The sequence below is a fragment of the Setaria viridis genome, chromosome 1 (genome assembly GCF_005286985.2).
Source record: "Setaria viridis chromosome 1, Setaria_viridis_v4.0, whole genome shotgun sequence".
Lineage (NCBI taxonomy): Eukaryota > Viridiplantae > Streptophyta > Magnoliopsida > Poales > Poaceae > Setaria > Setaria viridis.
Window position 1 is genome coordinate 38329186 of NC_048263.2, and position 23713 is coordinate 38352898.

At 49.0% G+C, this 23713-nt stretch overlaps 4 protein-coding genes across 5 annotated transcripts; 3 read left to right on the top strand and 1 right to left on the bottom strand.

Moving 5' to 3' along the window:
- Positions 1–440: 440 nt before the first annotated feature.
- LOC117864009 (probable calcium-binding protein CML17) lies at positions 441–1501 on the bottom strand. The gene has a single exon (XM_034747971.2). The coding sequence runs from the start codon at positions 1010–1012 to the stop codon at positions 722–724; it is 291 nt and encodes a 96-aa protein (XP_034603862.1). The 5' UTR covers positions 1013–1501; the 3' UTR covers positions 441–721.
- Positions 1502–7062: 5561 nt separating this feature from the next.
- Positions 7063–8627, top strand: LOC117856921 (cell number regulator 1). 2 transcript variants are annotated; one of them, XM_034739473.2, is made up of 4 exons: positions 7063–7298; positions 7420–7491; positions 7611–7823; positions 8108–8627. In XM_034739473.2, the coding sequence occupies exons 1-4, from the start codon at positions 7121–7123 to the stop codon at positions 8119–8121; spliced, it is 477 nt and encodes a 158-aa protein (XP_034595364.1). In that variant the 5' UTR covers positions 7063–7120; the 3' UTR covers positions 8122–8627. The 2 variants fall into 2 exon arrangements, with proteins under 2 accessions (XP_034595364.1, XP_034595291.1); XM_034739400.2 differs by having other exon boundaries at positions 7064–7298; positions 8227–8627.
- A 2682-nt stretch (positions 8628–11309) lies between these two features.
- On the top strand, positions 11310–16320 carry LOC117839227 (probable fucosyltransferase 8). The gene is made up of 2 exons (XM_034719509.2): positions 11310–11852; positions 14413–16320. Exons 1-2 carry the CDS (start codon positions 11576–11578, stop codon positions 15891–15893), a joined length of 1758 nt encoding a protein of 585 aa, XP_034575400.1. The 5' UTR covers positions 11310–11575; the 3' UTR covers positions 15894–16320.
- A 2853-nt stretch (positions 16321–19173) lies between these two features.
- On the top strand, positions 19174–23511 carry LOC117846198 (probable fucosyltransferase 8). The gene is made up of 2 exons (XM_034727330.2): positions 19174–19632; positions 21904–23511. The coding sequence occupies exons 1-2, from the start codon at positions 19416–19418 to the stop codon at positions 23415–23417; spliced, it is 1731 nt and encodes a 576-aa protein (XP_034583221.1). The 5' UTR covers positions 19174–19415; the 3' UTR covers positions 23418–23511.
- The last annotated feature ends 202 nt before the right edge of the window (positions 23512–23713 follow it).

Genomic DNA, 23713 nt, shown 5'->3' on the forward strand with positions numbered 1-23713 from the left:
CATGCGCTTGAAGTCCATGGCGCCTTCGCCGATCAGCCGTCCAGATTTTTCTTCCTTGATGCAAGCCAGATGAAAAATTTGATTTTCTGTGGCGCCCATGATTTCCAGATCCTTCGTGAACCAGAGAAGCTCATGCTTCCCTGATGGAGCATCGCATAGGCCGATTTGGAGGTGTATTGGCCATTGCTTGTCCAACGCCAGATGTAAACATTTTCAGCAGCAGATAGCTGAACTTCTGAGATACGAACCCAGAGATGCAAATATTCATAAATCGCTTGTACAGTTAGAGATCCAGAAATGGACCTTATCCATTGCCCATTGTGCAATCCTTGAGCCACTGTCTGCCGTCGTCTTGACCTTATGTGTTGAAAATTTTGAATTAGCTTGTCATTACCTGAAGTTGCATTTACAAATCCGCGCATGCATTTACACAGGAAATCTGTGAAACTTAATGCTCGATAATGTTGAACCTTTATAATGTACAAATTCATAAAAGCGATTGTTGCGTGATGAAGTATATACTACAACTTATTTCTACTCCTCGGACTTATTTAGTATTCTAGCCCTAGATCACGAAAGTTTGCATTCAGCAAACACGGCAGAATGAACCCACCGAGAATGGTTAATTACCAAACTTTCGCAGCACACGACTATACAAATGATGTTTAGCTGTTTACGTTACAGTACTTCACTCTATTTTTACAAAGAAAACCACCGATCCCTACTCCTCCAGCTGGCTCATCTTGATGTGGAGGTGCTTGTACGCGAAGGCGTAAAGCCTGCCCATCTCGTCAGCGTCCACGGCGCCGTTGCGGTTGGCGTCGACCGCGCGCATCGCCTCCCTCGCCTTCCACCACGCGAACCACAGGTTGACGCTTCGCAGCGCCTCCTCCAGCTCCTCCCGACTGATCCGGCCGTCGCCGTCCGCGTCGAACTGGCTCAGCCACGCCCTGAACTCCTCCACCGTCGTCTCCCCCTGCGGCAGCCCGCGGTAGTACCGCATGAACGCCATTGCCACGCTACTCCTCTCCTGTATGCCTCTGATGATGGTTTTCCAGTATCCACGAGACCGTGACCTGTAGATAACAACGGCCAACGGGGCTGTATATATACTGTCCCCTGGTCTGCGTGGTTAGGCCGGAAGGCGCCGGAGATTTTGCAGTTCGGTTGCTGCACGTTTGGTGCGAGCTCGACGCCGGTCGTGGACGAGGACGACACGGGGGCGTGGAATTCGGTGCATTGTTAGGCAGAGGAGAATCGACGAGTTGATCCTCGGAGGCGGGTGTGTTTTTCGACAGATGGTTAAGATTCTTTGCTTGAAACGAGAAGGCCGGCATCAGAATTCGTGGACGGGATGGGCACGGGGGTGAACTGAAGAATCGGATGCCTTCTACATTTGCTGCGCATGCATTGTTCATGCTGTCATGCAGTGGTCCTGCTGCCTGCTTCTGCTCGGTTGGTGCTTGGTGGTATATCTGGCAATAATGTTTGAAGTGCTGAAGCAATGACGAGACAAGGAGAACAAGTATTGATACAGGGGATGTACATTCATGCTGTCAGTCGTAACCAAGTAAGCATTCTCTGTTTCTAGAAGATGGTCGAGACGCGACATTGCTCAGAGATTCGTAACAACTAGGTTGCTTCTGAGAAGCAAATAACCCATGGGCTTAGCCATTAGGTAACCGTTGGTCAAGAATTTCAGCAAATCTTAAGTTGATGCTGCCTTATAGAAGAAGTAATACGTCTCACAGCTGGTAGTGTATTGAACTTCCAAAGTTTCTCCCATGTGAGGAGCAGTCTTCGAGGCCGAGCAAACCAACGCGTACTACCCTTTTTCAGTCTCCTGACACATAGAACTTCAAGAAAATCGAATCTTTACCTAACTCGTGACAAACTTTAGGGCTGTTTGGATACGAGAAGCTAAACTTTAACAGTGTCACATCAGATGTTCGGATGCTAATTAGGAGGACTAAACATGAGCTAATTATAAAACTAATTGCAGAACTCTGTGCTAATCGCAAGATGAATCTATTAAGTCTAATTAATCTAGCATTAGCAAATGGTTACTGTAGCATCACATTGTCAAATCATGGACTAATTAGGCTTAATAGATTCGTCTCGTGAGTTATACTCCATCTGTGCAATCAGTTTTGTAATTAGCCTATATTTAATACTCCTAATTAGCATTCAAACATCCGATGTGATAGGTGTTAAACTTTAATAGGGTGTTTCCAAACACCCCTAAGCTGCAGATAGCACCTTCCCCAACTAGGACTGCATTATTCATAAGAGCAGGCTCAATAATGGGCGATACGCCAAGCACGTCAGCACTGCTGCTGACATGGAAGAGAGAGGGTAGGAGAGAGAAGGCTCGCTTGGCGCTACATCCGTCGATCAGCGCAACGAGTTTCGATGCAGGTCATGGGTCCCGTGCGTGTGCATGCAAGGATGGTTGCGAGAGAGATGACCGGTGGGTGGGAAAGATAATTTAATGTGATGTACCAAGAGACAAGTTGTTGTACAATCTTTCTATATGCTTGTCTATATAAACTGATCTGTCAATTTTTAGAGACAAGTGCTTGTCTCTTTTATTGGTCTTGCTCTAAGCAAAATGAGCTGGTTAATGCTAAATAAGAGGATCGGATTTTGTCGGTCTTCCACTTCTGTTAGTCAGATTCTGAATCATGAGGTTAGCACTTTGCAATGACTCATTGCGTTGGAGTACAAGTCATCCACTTCTCATTTCCCCTGGTAGCTGGCAATATGCTTATTCCGTTTTACCTTTTTTAAATACTAGGATCGTACGAGTCCGTTTTACCTTTTTTAAATACTAGGATCGTGCAACAAAATATTTATATTGTAATGTATGGAGCATTCAATAAGACAATAATAATGTGAAAATTCTACGGCACCTGTTGGATACAAATACTCCAAATTAAATACAACTATACTGTAAAGTACACAACCATATTGTAAATTGTAAAGTATGTTACATCATATGTCACGAACCTCTTATCTGCTGTTGGCGACCCTGCTTTTCCCCTTTCTCTTTCTCTAAAAAATAGAGATGACAAGTAAGGAATGTTCTTTACATTGTCTTTTCTCCTTCACCTTTTTTGCAAGGGTATGCGGGTCATCTCAAAGTAGCAGGAATTTCATCGTGGATACATCTTATCAATGTCAACCTTGGTTAGTGTTTTTGAACACTACTATCTATTCTCTGTCCCTTGTAATTGTTTATTAAAATGGTCTCGATTTATAGTGCGAGGGGCTCCAAACTGATTTTCATGGATGATGAGCCTTCCTATTTGTACATGTAGATTGTCCCTCTTTGTGTATTTTACAGTTTATAGGTTTTTACAGAACTTAGATGTTTGTAGCTGATTTCACTTGTACATGCCCTTTTCGTACTTCTGCACCACTCCTTACTCCTTAATGTCATCTACTTTGTTTATTATGTTCACGAGGTGAGGCCATGAAAAAGTGCTGCTTTCGCTACCCATGAATATGATTCATTCAAGTGAGAGGCAGAAAAATAATGCAGATAATCTTTTCTCCAGTGTGTGAAAATACCGTTATTAAGTACCTGGTTCCTTTCATGCATGGTGGAATCTTATTGATCCATTCATGGTTCTGGTTCTAACATATGGTGAATGCGTGGCTAACCAAATTTCAGCAAGTTGACGTTTGTTATATATCTAATTAATCTTATTGACATGTGTTTAGGCACACTAATTATTAATTTTTCCTACAGCTTCATCCAGAAACTATACCCCTCCATCAACCACAAATAGCTCATGTTCAGAAACACATTACTTATTAAGTGTATCATCCGAGTGTTCTTCTTGAGTTCTTCTTCAAAGAATGAAAAAAAAATCCTATTTCAACTTTAGAATTGGCTACAGCAAGGTAGTAACTTGAACATTATTAATTTTTGATGGGATGTTCATTGTTACTTGATGTACGCTGAGTTTTCCTTCAGACAACAATGTTATTTTTTCTCTAAACTAAAATATGTGTGTTGAGTTTGTCTAAACTCAGAATTGAGTTTAGTTGTAAAGTTAATAATTTCCTTTTCATGTAATTGAGTTTTACTTGAAAAACAAGGTTGTTTGTTCCCTAAAACAGGAGGATAAAGATACGTATGAATGAGGTTACAAATAATGAACTAAGCAGTCGAGCATTTTTCTTTTTAAAGGTTAGGGTGCTCTCTATAATATTTGTTTGGGGTATTTTTAGAACCCTTCTGTGTTCCATAGATTCATTTGACCTTCGAGCCTAAAATTATTGCCAGTTAACCAATTTGCTTGCACATCTCATGTAGTTTTTGCTAACTTCCAGGGAACCTAGGGGTACAGGCCTGCTGATTATACATGGAACTATTCCTGCTGATAGGATTTCTTTGTTTAAAAATGTGATTGGATCAAGCTAATTCCACCCACATAGCATATACTCTATTAGTGTGCGGGTTATATTATCTCATAAGGTTTATTTTCTTGCCTAAGCAATGCATTCATATATTGATTTTTTTTTACAGTTCCCTCAACGTCAATCTTTGTTTCCTGACCACTTTATCTGCTAACACATGTTCTCAAAGCAGGTTTTGGATAGACCTAAGATATAGCTGTCCTGCCAGATTGCTGTTTTTGCAAGTTACAGGATCCATCTTTTCCCCTTGGCACAGAGGTAGATGGCACCTTACAGTATATAGTCCTTCTAATATGTTATGCTCCAATCCTGTATTCTATTTTCATTCGGCTTTGATCTTTTCCCTTTGGCATAGAGGTAGATGGCACCTTATAGTATATAGTCCTTCTAATGTGTTATGCTCCAATCCTGTATTCTATTGTCATTCGGCTTTGCTAACTCTTTTGCTGATTATATATCGATTGTTCATCTTCCTCTTTTTATTAATTGCAGAGCTACTAAGATGTTGTACCAGATATCAAAGCCGACCATAGGTGTAGGCCAACTGAAAGCTTGAAATGAGCAATAAGTGATTTGTGCTGGATAAAAAGGTGTGTTGCAACTCCTTTCGTACTTTGGTAGTGCAGTAATTTTTGTTTAAATTGGTTTTCCTACATGATATCTCCATGCACAAATGTGAATGACATGATCGATCTCCCCATTCAATGAGTAGGTTTACCTGAACTCTGAACTTGATTCTTATTCACTTCATTTTGAGAAAATACTATGAAAACAATCTTGAGTTGTTAATGGAATCAGTATTTCAAATGAGCTACTGACAGAGCTTTGTTTTGTCCACACTATCCCCATGTAGGAAAAACCCTTCCTCCCAAATTGCTGTCATTTAGAAAACATCTAGGTATGTAATAGCTCCATTAGTTTACATAATAGAGAATCAATATGCAGGAGGAATAGCACCTGACTCGCACCACCTCTACATACACCTTTAATTCGCAGCTTTGGTGGTGACATACTCTCAACCATTCGAGCTAAGAGGTCGCCACCTAACATCAATGTTTTTATGCATTAGCCGTCTCTTATTATTTTGCACCATGACCTCTACTTCCAGTTACAATATTTCTTTTCCTTTTTGAAGATGCTGTCGCATCTTTGTCCATGCATTGCTATTCCAAAGTGTAGAGTTATGAAGAAATTCAGTTCCGGTGTTTTAGGTACGAAGCTAAGTGAAGTATAATGTGTACACTAATCCTGACAACACAGACCATCCATGCCTTCCCTACGAGCACAGCGTTAGCGCACCAACCATCCTAGTATATATATGTTCTGAGCATCCTCAGTACCATCCACCTTCAGTGACAGTTCTGCTGCAGCCACCGTGAAGTGATCAACTGATCATAGCCTCAGCCACATTATTCTAGATGATGATCTTGATTTGATGTTTATGAGAAGTGATCATATTCATATAACTGAGCTTCCCTTTTCTTTTGAATGAAATGTAGTGATCATTATTGATATTACGACAGATATGTTTGTCAATCCAAGGCATGACCATGTTTTTTCTTCTGCAGATGCAGAAAAGGAAAACCTACGCCTATTGCCCAATGAGGTGCCACCAGGTTCTTGAGGCATGCTGCACCCAGAGAGATCCATCAATTTCAAGGCTCCCTCGAGGAAAACATAGAGGGGGAAAAGATAATGGGTGATTGTCGTACCTCCGGTGATGTGTAGATTGCGCTGGAAGGACGCGATCTTGACGTTGCCGCCGGCGAGGAGGGCCTGCCTCTCGACGTCGACGATGCTGGCGTTCCACGGTGGTTTTGGTAGGGCTTGTCGACGACGTCACGGTGACGGCATGGCTCCGACGACGGCGCGGTGGTGATCTCGCTGAGGAGTCGCAGGGAGAGCGAGGAGAGGAGGAGGGCGTGCGGCGGCGGCACAGGGCACGGTCGAAGAGGCGTCAGAGGGCGGTCACGTCGCGGATGTTGCCGGGCGTGGGGGGCGCAAAACCATCGGATGCCTTCCTAGCGGTGGCGAGGCTTCGTGCGTCGGGGGCGTCGGATGGAGGGGAGGGTTGGACGGCACGGAGATGGCTCGCACGCCGAGGACACTGCTCGCACGGCGCAAGATCGCAGTTGGCGTAGCGAAGGCTCGCCCGCCTGCGGTAACACCAAAAAAAAGATCCGACTTTTGATTTTTTTTAGAGTAGAGATTCATGTAACGTGTGCCAAGCGCCATCCTCTTATTTATACGTATCTCGTAGGGGAATAAAGATAATATATGTTGTGATGGTGCATCAGAATGTGCATATGTGCTAGTAATATCCTATGCCAATGCTATGATGCTCAGTTCTTCAGTAACCTGCCAACCCCTTTTTTCATATGAACTGCACCTGCATCAGATTTCCGTTCAAAAGGAGCACACTCTTGCTTACACCTGAACGAAACGTACATGGCTACTGTACCAGCATATTATAGCAAATATCACAAGTATCCAAAGAGGAGGAAGCTTCAGCCCAGCCGTGGTGCATTATTCAGTGCCAGTATGTGACCTGTCGGAGGAGACTCTTTGAATCGAGTCGCTGCCTGGGCCCTGGCTGCCTGGCTCATACGCGGAGGGAATCATTAAAAGCGGAACCGGGTCCTGCCTTGCGCGTCGCCCCTCGCGCATAAACAACAGATCGCACTCCCAAGCAATGTATCCCTCGGCCCCTCCGGACGCGTATAACAAGTTCACCACCGGAGCTCCGCCAACGGCGCCGCCGCCGGCAGCGTACCAGCAGCACGGGGCGAACATGAACCCTTCGCGCCCCGGCGGCGCGCTGAGGACGTGGTCCACCGGCCTTTTCCACTGCATGGACGACCCGGGGAACTGTAAGCCGCCGTCCCTCTTCTTCTTCTTCTTCAGAGTTCAGAGCAACGGCTGCCACGCCATGGCCACTGAAGCTTTGGTTACTTACTAGTGCGCCACTTCCATTTTATTTCGTGGACTCAGGTCTCATCACTTGCCTGTGCCCCTGCATCACGTTCGGCCAGATCGCTGACATCGTGGACAAAGGAACCTGCTGTGAGTTCTTTCTCTTCTCCTTTCTTTCAACTTCCTGCTCAAAGATTTTGCCGAAAGTATCAAAAAAAAAGAAAGAGGTTGCCGATTCAACGCTGCAAAATTGAATCTTGATTTCGCAGCGTGTATTGCGAGTGGGCTGCTCTATGGGCTCATCTGCGCCTCGACGGGGATGGGGTGCCTCTACTCGTGCCTCTATCGATCCAGGCTGAGGGCCGAGTACGACCTGGAGGAGGGGGAGTGCCCCGACTTCCTGGTGCACTGCTGCTGCGAGCACCTGGCGCTGTGCCAGGAGTACCGCGAGCTCAAGAACCGCGGCTTCGACCTGGGGATCGGTAAGCGCTCGCTTTGCCTTGCTTTGCTTCGCTTCAATCTCAAGTTCTCAGGTGCTGGCCTAGTGTTTAGCTACCTTTAGACTTTTTTAAAGTTAATTTTAACTTTAACTACAAATAGAGAAATAATTATAGAGACATAAAAATAATGCCAGTAGATTTATCATGAAACCAACTATTATAATATAACTTTTTTATTTGAAGTAAATTATTTTTAGAGGTATTGTTGGTTAAAGTTAAAAAGATTTGATTTAAAAAAAAGCTAAACGTACCTTAAAATTTTTTAGGACGAACGGAGTAGTTAGCTTCAACCAGCGCCACCAATTTTTTGGGTGTGGTGTGTGGATGATGTGCTCAACTGCTCATACGTACTGAACACTGACGCGTCGTGTCTGTGCGCGAGAAGGTTGGGATGCCAACGTGGATCGGCAGAGGCGAGGCGTCGCCGGAGGCGCGGTGATGGGGGCGCCGGCCATGCCGCTCGGCATGATTAGATAGGTGATGGATGTGAAGGGGCGGTGCTTTGCTTCCAACTTCCGTGGTCCTTGTGTTGCACTGTCGTTCATCTTTTTCTCGTCTTGCGAGTGGAGATCAGAATGCATGTACTTTCTTTCCTTTTCCCCATCGCAGAGTGCCTGTATTTAAGTTGGTTGTGCATTTGTGTATTGCCTACTGTAGCTACTTAGCATCTGCAATTGTACTCTGTAGTGCCGTGGGCTTTGGTTGTGTGTACATACATTCCATTCATGCTTGTTGTAATCCGTAATCCGTATGTACTAAAAGGTATGGATTTGACAATTCGGTTCAGAGATCTCAAGGTAATCTTACAAGATATCAAGCGGGGGTTCGGATATACCGAACACATTTGGAATAATGCGTGCATGTATTTTTCTGAGAAGAACAAATTCAGCAGATTCTACAAAACATGAAGGACCTCTGTAATTTTTTTAAAAAAAAAGCATAGAAAGTTAGCAACCTTGGTGTTACCGGTACTGACCTACTGTGGTTCAATTATACTCCACACCTTTCAGGAAAGAAAAAAAAACACTACATGCGAAATGTTGCAGATATGTCCATGTATTTTTTCCAGAAAACTCATCAGGGTGAAAGACGTTTGATTTAAGACGAAAACAAAACATGTTACCACGGAACACCTGGCACGAGTGTGTAATTGTAAACTATTGGTCCACAATTCAAGTGAACCAAACTATAGAAAACCTTTGTTTCTACTTGTAATCATGAAAAAAGTAGTTGTTACGCGAAGTAACGAAGGTTAGAACGTAAACGTATGGCACGTTTTGTTATGGTGGGCAGTGGCCGAAATTTTGCCGTGTGGGCGGACATTTGACACAAACCCCTCCCTCCCCGATTTTGCACATTTCTACAAAACACAAGGATTTTGGGATACAGGGATGGCACTTGGTTGGCCTCCCGCTACAGATCTCGCAAGAGGAGGATCGCCGTGGCAGTGGGTTAATTTACAAGAACACGCCGATTATTCAATCTATAAAGGTTTCCCAAATTAAATGGAAATTTCAGTTTTTTTTGAAAGAAGAAAAATCAGGTCTAAAACAAAAAAGTCAAGGAAACAAGGAGCCGGCCCATGATAGACGGGCGAAGAAAGGGATGGATGGCTCAGAAGACCCACACTTGCTGTATTTCCCTTACAACGGCCCACCACACAGGGCTCTTGTTTGTATTGGGCTCTTTATCTGGGCTCAGGCTTCCGTCACAAACGCTGTTTCGGGGCTTCCGGCCTTTCGGGGTTGGAACTTGGAAGCATGAGCCGCTGTCGTCCGTCCGGGGCAGCTTCCCCGGCAGGCAGAGCATCATGGCGCCGCGCCGCCGCCGCCGAGCGCGGAGGTTCCCCAGCTCCGCCACGCGGCAAGGGCTCTGCCTCCGTCCGTCCATCCACTCCACCCGTTGTTCCGGCCAAGTTTCTTCGAACCGGCCAGTAATCACCGACGCGCGCGGAGAGGCGACGGCTGTTCTCTCTGCCCCCCGCACAGTGCGAATCCGCCCAGCGGCAAGCCCATGTGGGCACCGAGCGCTACGGCAGCGACATGATGATATCGTGTCATGCTGCCCGTGTAGCCGGGCAGTAAAAGCGGTGTGTCCATGCCCGGTGACTCCGCCCGCGCCCACGTCTCGACTCGGAGCCACGGATAGCTCCAGGTGGCGCTGCTGCAACGCGTGCTTGCAACAATTATGCCCGCTCACCGACGGGAGACGATGATGGAACCACGGCCTAACGCGTGATTTTGCGTGCACGCTGCTGTTTTCCTGGCCTGTTACTCGTGCCGTGGCGAGACAATTTTGCCGCATGCATCTCTCAGTGACAGGCTCACTAGCCACTTCACTTCGGACGAGCCACTTCAGATTGACGGCTCCCATTTCCTATCAATGCCTTAAGTCAATGTGCTTATTACAAGTTAGGAAACCATGGCATCCGAGGAAGGAGACAGTGATGCGGACCATTTGCACATGGTTTATTCCTTGGATAGTTGGATTCGTCAGGAACTTGCTCCTAGTAGAAAGGCTTCTCCTAGACCAATACGGACGGAGGGTTTCGAGAGTTTGCTCCTAGCGGTCAAGTACTGCCTTAAAAAATAAACAAGCTGGGTGAATTCGACATGGAGAAAATCTCCATGGATCAACCAGCCAAGCCGCGTAGTACATCTCTATGGATCAACCAGCCAAGCCTACCCCCGCAGAAAATCAGAGAGCTTCTGGAGAGAATTCCCGCACTCGCTGCACTTTGTGGTTGTGCGATGGACACCTCAACACAGAGACTGAAAATGACATAGCCTGAAACACAGTTCAGCCTAGCAGCCTCCACGCACACAGGAAGCCGTCTGTGCCGTGCGCGTAGCCTGAGCTTGGACTTTCTCCCTGGTGGCGACGGATGGTGAGTTCTACGATGCTGAAGTGGAGTATTCAGCAAGTACACACACACACACACACCCCGCTAGCATATGGTCGATCATGTCATTTTCAGAGCTTGTTGGCATTGAAAGCTTCAGACGCCCATATGGACATATTCTAGTAATCCACCTACCTACCATCATTGTTTTTTCTTTATATATGAACTAACAACATTTAGTTAAGCTCCAATAATAGTGCTGATGCTGATCCCTAGTCTGCAATACTGCATCCCATGGCCATGAAAGGGAAGTAAACCTGAAGAATCAAATCACATGTCCTTGGGAAGGCCATCCTGTCCCGATGAACCCAATCTCACAAAAACAAGTGACAGGAAACAGGTTAGATGCGCGGGATGATAATGATAAAATAAAAAGGTTACAGTTAGGCTAGAAAGGGCACATACTTTTCTTGTACCTTGGAAAGGGCAGAAGTTATAGAAAATAAGCTCTTCGTTCCCATCACTGTGACCCACAAAACTAACCAATTCAACGATCAGGAAAGCTAACAACTCCCGCGCAAGAGTACACACAGCGGTTAAGTACTCTCTGCAAATGCGAGTAGAATAGTATCGTGCGCTGCAGAAAACAAACAGTGTTTCCAAGTGCATGATCGGGCACACGTCGGCGTCACTCCCTCTCCTTCCATTTCAAGGCCACCCCGTAGCTTCCACCAGGTTGACCAGCTCCAAGCCTCCTCCAACTCCAAGGAGGAGAGAAGACGGCACAAGCAAGCCGTCAACACACGGATCAAAAACGAGAGCTTAAGAAGAGGTCGCCGAGGGGGATCAAGATTCAAGAAGCGGAGCCGTAGGCTGTGGAGGAGAAGAGGGGATGGACGTGAAGCGGTCGCGGAGCCCTCGGGCTCCGCCCGGCGGCGACGACGACAAGAAGCGCGCCGCCGCCGCCGGGTGGCGCGGCTCCGGCGTCCGCCCGGAGATGGTGCTGGTCGGCTTCCTCCTCACGCTGCCCCTCCTCTTCCTCGTCTTCGGCGGCCGATGGGGCAGCAGCAGCAGCAGCAGCGCCTTCCCCTCGCCCTCCTCGTCTTCTACGCCCGTCGTCTCCCGCCACGTCGCCGCCGGCGACCGCGGCGCGACGCCTCAGAGCCAGAGTAAGCTTCCTCTCCTCTGCTACTCCGTTTCGTCATGTGAATTTGGGAGATCGCGCCCAACCCAAGGCCGGGAAGCTCGTTGACCGGCGTCGCTGCGTGGGAATTCTCGCGTTTCGCGCCCCAATTCTCGGACGGGGTTGGCGTATGAACAAGCAGCTCGTGTCGTAAGCAATTCTGCGTCTTTTTTCGTTCGTCTCATGGCGCAGAGAAAACTGGCGTTTCGTCAGGAGGTAGCTGAGCGTCCGATTCTTGACGACGTCATCGTTGATTCGGTCGTGCTTGTCCTGCCTGCTTGGTACATTGGCATTACGGTTACGGCCATTTTTTGATAATGGATAAAATCCGGATTCAACCTCCCAGTCCGTAATTATTACAAAGTAGTAGCTTGGTGCCACACCACGCATAAGTTTTGAACAACATCAACCGACTCAAAGTCCAATTACCAAATTAGAGGATTATCCATTTGCACTAAGAAAACGAAGTGCCGCCATCTTGAAGGACCGACATGCCGAAATGAAGGAGTCCTATCGTCAATCTAGCCCAAAATTGGAGCCATTACGATTACGGCCACGGCGGAGTACTAATCGGCTCGCCTGAATGATCACAGATCTAATTCATGCATGAACAAATCTTTTTTTTTTGGCCCGGGATCGGAAATTCAGATCCGACTTGCCGCGTGCTCGAACAGTTTCTGGACTGATTGTGTCTGTATGAGCAGTCTGCGGATGCCACCACGTCGGTGCATCATTGCCCGGATCTTGTCGTACCTCACGTCCTCACCACTGTTTCTTTGAAAGGGCAGCTTCTGCGGTAATGCCGGTGGCTTGCCCCAGCGAAATGTCCTCTAGATGGCCAAGTCTTTGCTTAGTGGTCCCTGGCTATAAGAGACAAACTGTTCTTAAAGTAGGCTCTAGCCGAGGCCTTAATGCCTTCTGGAAATGGACTTTTTTCTTAAAAAACAAAAGAGTATTCCATTCCAAAGAAAAGTGAAGTTACAGCTAGGCCCCTATGTACAGCTCCCGTGATCACATCCCTATCAATAATGCTGATAAGTGATAAGATATAAACTCAAAACTGGAACTTCAGATTTGAGGAGCTGCACTTTAATATGCTGTATTTTTGCTTTATGGTACCCAGTTCAGACTTGAACACATCCCAAATCATTGATGAAAATAGACGGGATTTTAGAATTTCCTTTTTATCCCCCTTTTCTTTTGGCATTTTGAGAGTAAAAGAGTTGAAAATATGCTGAGCCTTTAGCCCGCATTAATCCATTTGTATATTTTGAACTGAATGTTTTGCGGTTTTGGCTTTGTTCTCCTGTCCAATTTCTCGCTGACTAGCTCGGCTCGATGGCCCTGCTTTTGGGCAGAATAAGAAGCATCTAGCCAATTGCTTTCAGAAAAAGAAAGATGTTATTCTTATGTGGATGTGATGTGTGAAGAATATAGATGATTGAGTGCAAGAAAGAACCATACATTCAGATACCTAAAACATTAATTAAATTTCCAGTATGCTTAATTTTTCCTACTGCAAGCTGGTTCCATATATCCCATCTGTATTTCTTTTCACTACCACCATAAAGAATTAAAGATGTTCCAAGTTATAGGTCAAAATCCATCATCGTGTTGATGACATATGGTCCTAGGACCCACTTGTCAGTCTCTTACTGGATGACATTTTCCGATTTACAATGTCTCTTTGCAATAGTAATGAGGTAAATTTCATTTCCACACTATTTTTTTTCAACTCATCCAGTTAAGAATCCTGTCTGCAGGACCAGAAGCAGTTACACCCAAAAACATCTCTGCATCAGCCACATTACTATTGATACATCCCTAGCAATAATGCAGATAAAACTCAAAACTGAAACTTAGATTTGAGGAGCTGCACTTTAATCTGATTAGTGATCACATCCCATCTCATTAGTGAAGATAGACGAGATTTTAGAATTTCCTTTTTTATCCCTTTCTTTTTGGCATTTTTTTTAGAGTAAATGAGTTGAAACATACGCTGAGCCTTTAGATTGCAATAATCCATTTGTGTATTTTGAACTGAATGTTTTTGGGTTTTTGGCTTTGTTTTCTTGTCTAATTCCATGCTGACTAGCTCGATGGGTGATGGCCCTGTTTCTGGCCAGAATGGGAGGCATCTAACCAATTGCTTTCAGAAAAAGGAAAGACGTTAACCTTTCTTATGTGGATGTGATTTGCGAAGAAAAACGATGATTGCGTGTTAGAAAACGCCATACTACATTTGGGTACCGAAACCATAAGTTAAATTTCCAGAATCTATGTTGCTTTTTGTATGCTTAATTGTCTGTACTGCATACTGCTGGTTCCACTTCCATATGTCCATCTGTATTATTTTTTTCCCGATTACCATCATAAAGATGCTGCAAGATAAAGGTCAAAAATCACCATCGTGCTGATGACATATGATCCTAGGGTCCACTAGTCAGTCTCTTATTGAATGGCATTTTTCACCTATTATATGCCTTTTTGCAGTAGTAATGAGGTAAAAAAAATTGAACTCATCCAGTTAAGAATCTTGTCTGCAGGACCAGAAGCCGTTACACCCAAAAACCTCTCTGCATCATCTCCGTCCCCGGACAAGCTTCTGGGAGGACTGCTCTCGTCGGCATCCGACGAATCCTCCTGCCAGAGCCGCTACAAATCGAACCTCTACCGGAAGCCATCCCCGTTCCCGCTCTCCCCCTACCTCGCGCAGAAGCTGCGCAAGTACGAGGCCTACCACAAGAAGTGCGGGCCGGGGACCAAGCGCTACCGGCGCGCCATCAAGCAGCTCAAGTCCGGGCGCAACGCCGACGACTCCGAGTGCAAGTACGTGGTGTGGTTCCCCTGCAACGGGCTCGGCAACCGCATGCTCACCATAGCCTCCACCTTCCTCTACGCTCTGCTCACCGACCGTGTGCTCCTCACCCACGTCGCGCCGGAGCAGGAGGGCCTCTTCTGCGAGCCGTTCCCGGGCAGCTCGTGGGTGCTCCCGGGGGACTTCCCGGAGAACAACCCCCACAAGCTCCACATTGGCGCGCCGGAGAGCTACGCCAACATGCTCAAGAGCGGCGCCGTCCGCAACGACGACCCCCGCAGCGTGCCGGCGTCGTCGCTGCCGCCCTACGTCTACCTCCACGTCGAGCAGTTCCAGCTGAAGCTCTCCGACAACGTCTTCTGCGACGAGGACCAGGCAATGCTGAGCAAGTTCACCTGGATGATCCTCAAGTCCGACAGCTACTTCGCGCCGGCGCTGTTCCTGACGCCCATGTTCGAGGAGGAGCTCGCGAGAATGTTCCCGCAGAAGGAGGCCGTGTTCCATCACCTGGGACGGTACCTCTTCCATCCGACGAACAGGGTCTGGGGGATCATCAGAAGATACTACGAAGCGTACCTTGCCAGAGTGGACGAGAAGATCGGGTTCCAGATCAGGATCTTCCCGGAGAAGCCGATCAAGTTCGAGAACATGTACGATCAGCTGACGAGGTGCATCAGGGAGCAGCGGCTGTTGCCGGAGCTCGGCACCGTCGAGCCGCCGGCGAACACGACGTCCGGCGAGGCCGGGAAGGTGAAGGCCGTCCTGATCGCGTCCCTGTACTCGGGGTACTACGAGAAGATCCGGGGCATGTACTACGAGAGCCCCACCAAGACGGGGGAGATCGTGGCGGTGTTCCAGCCGAGCCACGAGGAGCAGCAGCAGTACACGTCGAACGAGCACAACCAGAAGGCGCTGGCGGAGATCTACCTGCTGAGCTACTGCGACAAGATCGCGATGAGCGCGTGGTCCACCTTCGGGTACGTCGCCTACAGTTTCGCCGGCGTGAAGCCGTGGATCCTGCTCCGGCCGGACTGGAACAAGGAGGTCTCCGAGGTGGCGTGCGTCCGGTCCCCGTCCGTGGAGCCGTGCCTGCACTCGCCGCCCCTGCTCGGGTGCAGGGCCAAGAGGGACGTCGACGTGGCCGCCGTCAAGCCGTACGTCCGGCACTGTGAGGACGTCGGGTTCGGCCTCAAGCTGTTCGATAGCTGACTTTGAGTGGGCAGCCGTTCGATCAGATTGTTCCTCTTTCAGAAATCAGAACTGCGTACGCCGTGGAGTAAGTAGTAGGCCTTTTGGAGATTCGTTGTATTCGTTTCCGGTACCTAGTTACCTGTACAAGTGGAAGTTGCAGAGATGGCTTTCCGCATTGTATTCAAATTCGTTCATCATAAAATAACTCGCATGTACTGCTCCTTCCGTTCCAAATTGTAGATTGTTTTAGTCTATTTAGGTTCATTGATATTATTATGCATCTAGATATAGTGTATGTCTAGGTGCATAATAATATCTACTAACCTAAAAAATCAAAACGACCTACAATTTAGAACGGGAGGGAGCATGATAGAGACCAGTAGAGATGTTAACTTTCATTCTCGTACAGTTACCAACTGGAATACAAATTGGTTTTTTTATTTCAGGATATGCAGATTTTAGTGGGTCAACCCACTGACCTAATACCTAAAATATTTGATGTAAATAACTACAGGGTTGGCCCGATCAATTTTGGTGTCAATTGGTGTCCAGTGTCGTGGGTTACTGGGTAACCCATTCGCCACCTTGCCATTTGCCTATCTCACGAGTTCCCGACTCCACGGCGAACGGTGGCGGCGCCTCGCCCTTCGCCGGTCATGCGCCGCCTTTCTGCAGCAGCCCTGTGCTGCCTGTAGGTACCAATATTGCTCCGGCAGGCGCCAGCACACCTAGTCGTTTGCCTGGCGAATCGAATTCCGTCTGTTTGTGAAAGCACAGGAAGGCGCAGGCACAACAGCATCCCTCTCCGGTGGGCAGCGGCGGGTTGGCAAGTGGTGGCCGGGAAAGCGAGCGAGCAGAGCAGGAGCAGAGGCAGCGGAGGGCGGGGGAGGCGTAACTCGATTTGATTCCAGAGGATTGCGTCCCATCTGCCGGACAGCTAGAGTCATCTCTCTCCGCCGAGATGCGGCGGGTTCCTTTTCATCCTGCAGCATCGCGCGGTTAGAGAGGAGAGGTTAAATGCTTGATTCTTCGCACGGGCGTCCTGGGCACGAAGGATTAGCAGCCACACCCGCACAGCAGCGTGATAATTTATTCAGGCCTTCCCAATTCGGGAGTGGTAAAATTGGTATTTTACCATAAATGTGCAACTGTAGCGTTTCATTTGTATTTATGAATTATTATCCAAATATTGACTAATTAGGCTCAAAAGATTCATCTCGTAAAGTACAACAAAACTGTGCAATTAGTTTTTGATTTCGTCTACATTTATTACTCCATGCACGTACCGCAAGTTTGATATGATGGGAATCTTCTTTTTACATAGTGTTAAAGTTGGGAGTTTGAAGGGAACTAAACATAACCTCAGTTGTGGTGTTTTGGTTGACCCATTGGGTCTCTTGGGTCAGCGTTGAAATGGATTAGTGTAACCCAAAGCCCAGAAATAATGTTGATGGGTAGTCTGCGTCAATCACTGGTTGGCCCAATTCCAACCCACTTTCATCCTGAATTATGAATTGTTAACGACAATGACATACCGCTTTCATCCCGAATTATGAATTGTTAACGACAACGACGTACCGGTTTTGTAGGAAGAACTCCATTTATAACCATCCAACTATCACCTCAGTTTTTATTTTGATCATTGAACCGCAAAACCAGAAATCTTCGACCACCTAACTCTTAAAACTGTTCATATTTAGCCATCGGGCGGTTTTGTTGGGTGGTTTTGAACTGTTTTCACTGCCACGTTGTACTCACCCGCCATGTCAGCATGCTGACTCGGATGGGGCCCACATGTCAGCCCTCTCTCCCTTCCCCACCGTTGCTCTCCCTCCCACCCTGCTTGTCCTGCACCGCTGCCGCTCTGAGCTCGCGTCACCACCGCCCTAGCCTCGCGCCACTGCGTCCTAACCTAACATCGGGGCGTCGTGCGGATGGCGATGTCCAGTCGGCCGAGGGTCTCCGCCTCGTGCTCGCTCCACCTCCGTTCTCACTCGCTCCACCTCGACCCTGCCCGCCATTGCCATGTCCGCCTCCTGCCGGCGCCGCTTGTCTCCACACGGCTGCTGCGCGGCGGCAGACAAGCTCAGTCCCGTTAGCCCGCGGCGGCGCAGGCCGTTGGAGCACCCGCGGCGGTGCGAGGTTGGGGGCGCTAGATCTTGGTAGAGCCGGGCCGCGGTCTTCGGCGCCCCCGCGGCGTTAGGCCAGCGGGATGGGGGTGGGGCCCGGCGTGTGGCTCGAGGTTGAAGACGACGGCGCGTGGCAGCCGCCGGCCGAGCTCCGGGCTGTCGGCTGTCGCCTGCCGCGCGGGCCCCTGCCAGCGAGCTCCGCTAGGGCTCAAGGTTGAAGACGACAGGGCGCAGGGGAGGCCGCCATGGGGGAGGGGCAGGTTATGGAGGCGCGGGGGCGGCCAACGCGGTAGAGGCCAGCGTTGTGGAGGCTTGCGCAGGGACGGCCGTCTCGGGGGTCAGTGGCTGCCGGCGGAGGAGAGAGGAGAGAAGAAAGATGGAGGAGAGAGAGAAAGGAGAGAGGAGGGATGACAAGTGGGCCACACTGCCATGTGGTGTCCATGTTAGCAAAATTAGCCACCAAAACCATCAGATAGTCGAATATGAACGGTTTTAAGAGTTGGGTGGTCAAAGATTTCTGATTTTACGGTTCGATGCTCAAAACCAAACTAAGATGATGATTGGATGGTTATTTTTTTTTAATCTGGTGGTGAATCCCGTGCCGTGGAGTTTCAGGCGTTCCCTCAGTGAGTCGCCGGCCGGGCCATTTCCTCCGCGGCCACGGCATGATGCCAGTCGTGTCGAGGTACCCAGCAGGGGAATGCCAAGTGTCCATGTGCCAGCACCTGTCGTGCGTGCGACTTCAGGTAGGAGGAATAACAATGTATCCACGTGCAACAGGGCCACGCTGCATCCGTAGTTGCGTTGCTGTGGCACCGTCACATCTCACATCCCTCACGTACCGTCGATAATGTTCAGTCGCTGTCATATCGAATGTTTAGATGCTAATTAAAAGTATTAAATATAGATTAATTACAAAACTAATTGGACATATGGAGGCTAATTTGTGAGACGAATCTATTAAGCCTAATTAATTCATGATTAGCACATATTTATTGTAGCATCACATTGTCGAATCATCGACTAATTATGTTTAATATATTCATCTCGCAAATTAGTCTCCATCTGTGCAATTGATTTTATAATTAGACTTATAATCCTCCTAATTAGTATTCGATGTTTCGATGTGATAGGACTACACGTGAAGCCAAATACCCAAGCACCCCTTACGAAAGAAACACGCGCGGTCGCAGAAGCAACCGGGCGAGAGGCTGGCTGGCCATGATGCAAAGCCGTTGACTGCAGTTGGGTGTCTAGAAGATAGCGTTAACAATGGTTCGAGGAGATTTGATGCGTGTTTCTGCATAGTAAACACAATCATTGTACATTCCGGTATATACTTGTCAGGTCGGCGAGCGCGGGAGGCAGAGGAAGCGTGCGAGTCCGGGAAAGAGCGGGTGCTCTGCTGCCGATGGCGCGAACGCCGCGAGGTGCGCACATGGTGGCGACGGGAGGCGGCAGCGAGATGGAGCGGCGGTGGCGGGGATGGGGCGCGCCGGCGCGGGCGGAGGTGGTGGTCGCGGTCGGGTTCTTGGCCACCTTGACGCTGCTCGTAGTGGGATTCGGCGGGGGCATCGGAAGCCCGACCGCGTTCTCGTCGCCAGGGATCGAGTTCGTTCAAAACACAGGTAAAGTTAGTACTACTGCAGCTGAATGTTGTTCATTTGGTGGTACGCGCGCATGTGGAATTCAGGGATATGCAGATCGATGTTATTGGACCTGTTTCCTTCCATTTTTATTGCCTTTCGTGGTTAATAAAACTACGTTGCAACTTGCAAACATGAAATTATTGTTTTCTTTAGAAAAAAAAAGGGCGCAACGCAAAACTTCAGTCAGAGCTGCTCAACGATAACAATTATTGCAATTGATCTGTTGTGGTTTCACAAATTCATTATGGGGTATTGGCGCGCGCCGAGCAAGTGTTCCCCTCGTCATGTGAGCTATAACTTTCCCTTTATTTTTATATAAACCGTCAGCTACTCATGTAGTAATGTTGCACCAGTCCTTACGCTGTTACGCTGCCGAGTTACTGCTGTACTGCATCATGATCAAGATGCAAAGCTGTTGACTGCAAGTGGCGTCTGGAAGGCAGTGTCAACAATAGTTTTAGCAATGTGACGTGCATTTCTTCGTGCGGATCGGAGCAAAACCACTATGGCCGGGCGCGCGGCCTTAGTACTCTCCTATTGGGTCGGCGTTGATCTCAGAGGAATTCGAACGCAACAAATGGGTTGGGAAAACACTTATAACCTCTTTAAAAACAATCACTCCCCTTACGTCGGGTAGGACTCCTAGTAACCCGTGAGCTAATTTACATCCCGAAAATATTCTTTCACACCTACTACATTTCTAGGATATTTCATACATAAAGATTATTGGGTAAAGTGTACAAATTGAATTCTCCTACGTGATCATATTTCTCAAGCCTTCATGTAGTCACGCTTCTCACGCCCTTGTGTAGTTACGTTTCTCACGCTTTCATGTCCTTAGCCTCTGGACTTCTTCTCTGCGCCAGATCAGGTTTTCAGCTTCGTACCCTCAGCCTCACGCTAGACGAGCTCCTTAACCTCGTGCCTTCGACCTCAAACCTGAAATAGATGTCCAACCTCGTGGTGTCTAGTCCAGTTCCGATCCTAAGTAAAAAATAGAGTCAAAAGCCCGGTCCTCGAGACTTAGTTTCGAGCACTCGAGGGTCAGCCAATAACTGTTAGCTTCGAAAGCTCAAAGTAACAAAAAAAAAGTTGCAAGGTTAAGGGAGTTTTGTTCATTGATTCAGAACTTGCGAGGTTAACTAAATTTTATTCGTTGATCGAGAACTCGTGAGGTTAGGAAGTTTCCTTCCACGAACAGTGCTCGAGGATGCTCGTCCTCGGTTTTTAGGCTATCCCAATAGTCGGAGGTGCGGGGAGAGCGGAGAAAGAAGCTTGAGCGTCGTCGAAAGCTAACGCCTGGTGCGCTGATGGAAGCGGCGGCGGCGCACAAGGTTGCGGCCGGCGGGGAGCTCGGCGCCGGGAGGGACCGAAGCGGCAACGAGGAGGCCTGGCGGTGGCCGGGGTGGCGCGCACCGGCGCGGGCGGAGGCGGTGGTCGTGCTGGGGCTCTTGGCCACATTCACGGTTCTCGTGCTGGCCTTCGGCGGCGCCGGAAGCCAGCCCGCGTTCCCATCGTCGCCAAGAAGCGGATTCGTCCAAAAGCCAGGTACTAACATTAACCAGACCTGAACTTCGGCTCTTCGATTAGTGGTTTGACGCCAACCTAGCTGCAGATGGATTCCTCGGCCTTGTATCTTGGCTTTTTATCGTACTGAATGTTACCCCAGTACGAAATCCCAAAAATAGTTTTGGTGTTGTCTTCTTCTATTTTGCTGTCTAGTGTTGTTGGTAGTTTTTCAGCTCCTTGTCTATTAATATCTGCTTGACAAAGTTCTTGCCGGTTGCCTTTTACAGAATCCTTTAAAAATAAATATCACGGGAATCGGATTCAAAAACTCATTCTGTGAACGGGTTTGGGACCGATTGGTCAGTAGGACTTACATTAGTAGCATGGGCTAAGAGGTCGCATGTTCGATCCCCGGTGGGATGAATTCGGTTGGATTTTCCAGGATTTATTCCTTGGTCGCTTTGAGTGCACACGCGTGCGTGTTCAGCGGTATTGCGTGTTTCCTGCGCAACGAGGGAAGTAGGCTCTCCAATCTTTTTTCTAGCGTGTGTATATGTGAAAAAATCATTCTAATCAAACTGTATGACAAATGGCAATAATGATAACTGCTAAGCCACTTGTGCTAAATAAAAATCCACATGTTAATTGCACTGGCTATGATATGAAACTGTACATCATTCCCTCGGAAATCTGAGATTTTTTTCTGCTGTCAAACTAATCAACTTCATTTGTACTGTGCAGTTTACGCAGCATCAGGTGTTCATGAACATGTTGCCGGACCGGACCCGCCGGCTCCGCACGACCAAGACCGCCTCCTCGGCGGGCTCCTCTCGCCGGCATTCGACGAGCAGTCGTGCCGTTCCCGGTACGAGTCATTCCTCTACCGCCGTCCGTCACCGTTCCGGCCATCCACCTACCTCGTGGAGCGCCTCAGGCGGTACGAGGCCCGGCACAAGCGGTGCGGCCCCGGCGCGCCGCTGTTCAATGAAGCCGTCGAGCACCTGCGGTCCGGCCGCAACGCCGCGCGCTCGGGGTGCCAGTACGTCGTCTGGACGCCGATCAACGGCCTCGGCAACCGCATGCTCTCGCTCGCATCCACCTTCCTCTACGCGCTCCTCACCAACCGCGTCCTGCTCGCGCACGCGCCGCCGGAATTCGATGGCCTCTTCTGCGAGCCCTTCCCTGGCAGCTCCTGGACGCTCCCCGCCAACTTCCCGATCACCGACTTCGCCGGCATTTTCACCATGGGTTCGCCGACGAGCTACAAGAACATGCGGCAGGCCGGCGCCGTAAGCGGCGGCGACCACAGCAACGTCACCGCCGACACGCTGCCCGCGTACGTGTTCCTGGACCTGATCCAGTCCTACACCGACGCCGCCTTCTGCGAGGCCGACCAGCGCGTGCTCGCCAAGTTCAACTGGATGGTGGTCAAGTCCGACGTGTACTTCGCCGCCATGTTCTTCCTCATGCCGGCCTACGAGCGCGAGCTCGCGCGGCTGTTCCCGGAGAAGGAGGCCATGTTCCACCACCTCGCGCGCTACCTCTTCCACCCGTCCAACGACGTGTGGGGCATCGTGCGCAGGTACTACGGGGCCTACCTCGCCAGGGCCGACGAGCGCGTCGGGCTCCAGGTGCGCGTGTTCCCGGAGATGCCCGTGCCGTTCGAGAACATGTACGGCCAGATCCTCCGGTGCTCGGAGCAGGAGGGCTTGCTGCCGAAGGTTGCACTGCTCAGGGACGACGCGGCGAACAACAACCACTCGTCGGCCATGGCGTCGGGGAGGAGCAGGAATCACAAGCTCACCTCGATACTGGTGACGTCGCTCTTCCCCGACTACTACGAGCGCATCCGCGGCGTGTACTACGCGAACCCGACGGAGACCGGGGAGTACGTGGAGGTGCACCAGCCGAGCCACGAGAGGGAGCAGCGCACGGAGGCGCGCGGACACAACCAGAGGGCGCTGGCGGAGATGTACCTGCTGAGCTTCTGCGACCGCATCGTGACGACCGCGGTGTCGACGTTCGGGTACATAGCGCACGGGCTCGCCGGCGTGCGGCCCTGGGTGCTGCTGCGGCCACCGTCGCCCGAAGCGGGTGTTGATCCGGCGTGCGTCCGGTCGAAGACAGTCGAGCCGTGTCTTCAGGCGCCGCCGAGGCGAATGTGCGGTGTGGCGGAGGGGACGGACATTGGAGCTCTGGTGCCTTATTCCCGGCACTGTGAGGATGAGCACAAAGGTCTCAAGTTGTTCCCTTAGGCCTTAGCGTTCAAATCAGTTTGTGTAAGTAAATGCATGATTGATCGAACCAACGTGGAAATGAAGACATGATCAGTGTCAAGTTTCGACGGAACAGTATTTGGTATGGATTTGCATTTTAGAAAACACGGCACACATCATCAGCTTACTTGCACACAACGCTTGCACCTATATATGAACGCATACGTGAGACTGAAGTTATCATTGCTACTTGCTATCGACAGTACGTTACCTGACACTGAATAAATTGGCCATGGTAATAAGACACACACGACGTCGAACCTAGGGTTTGATTT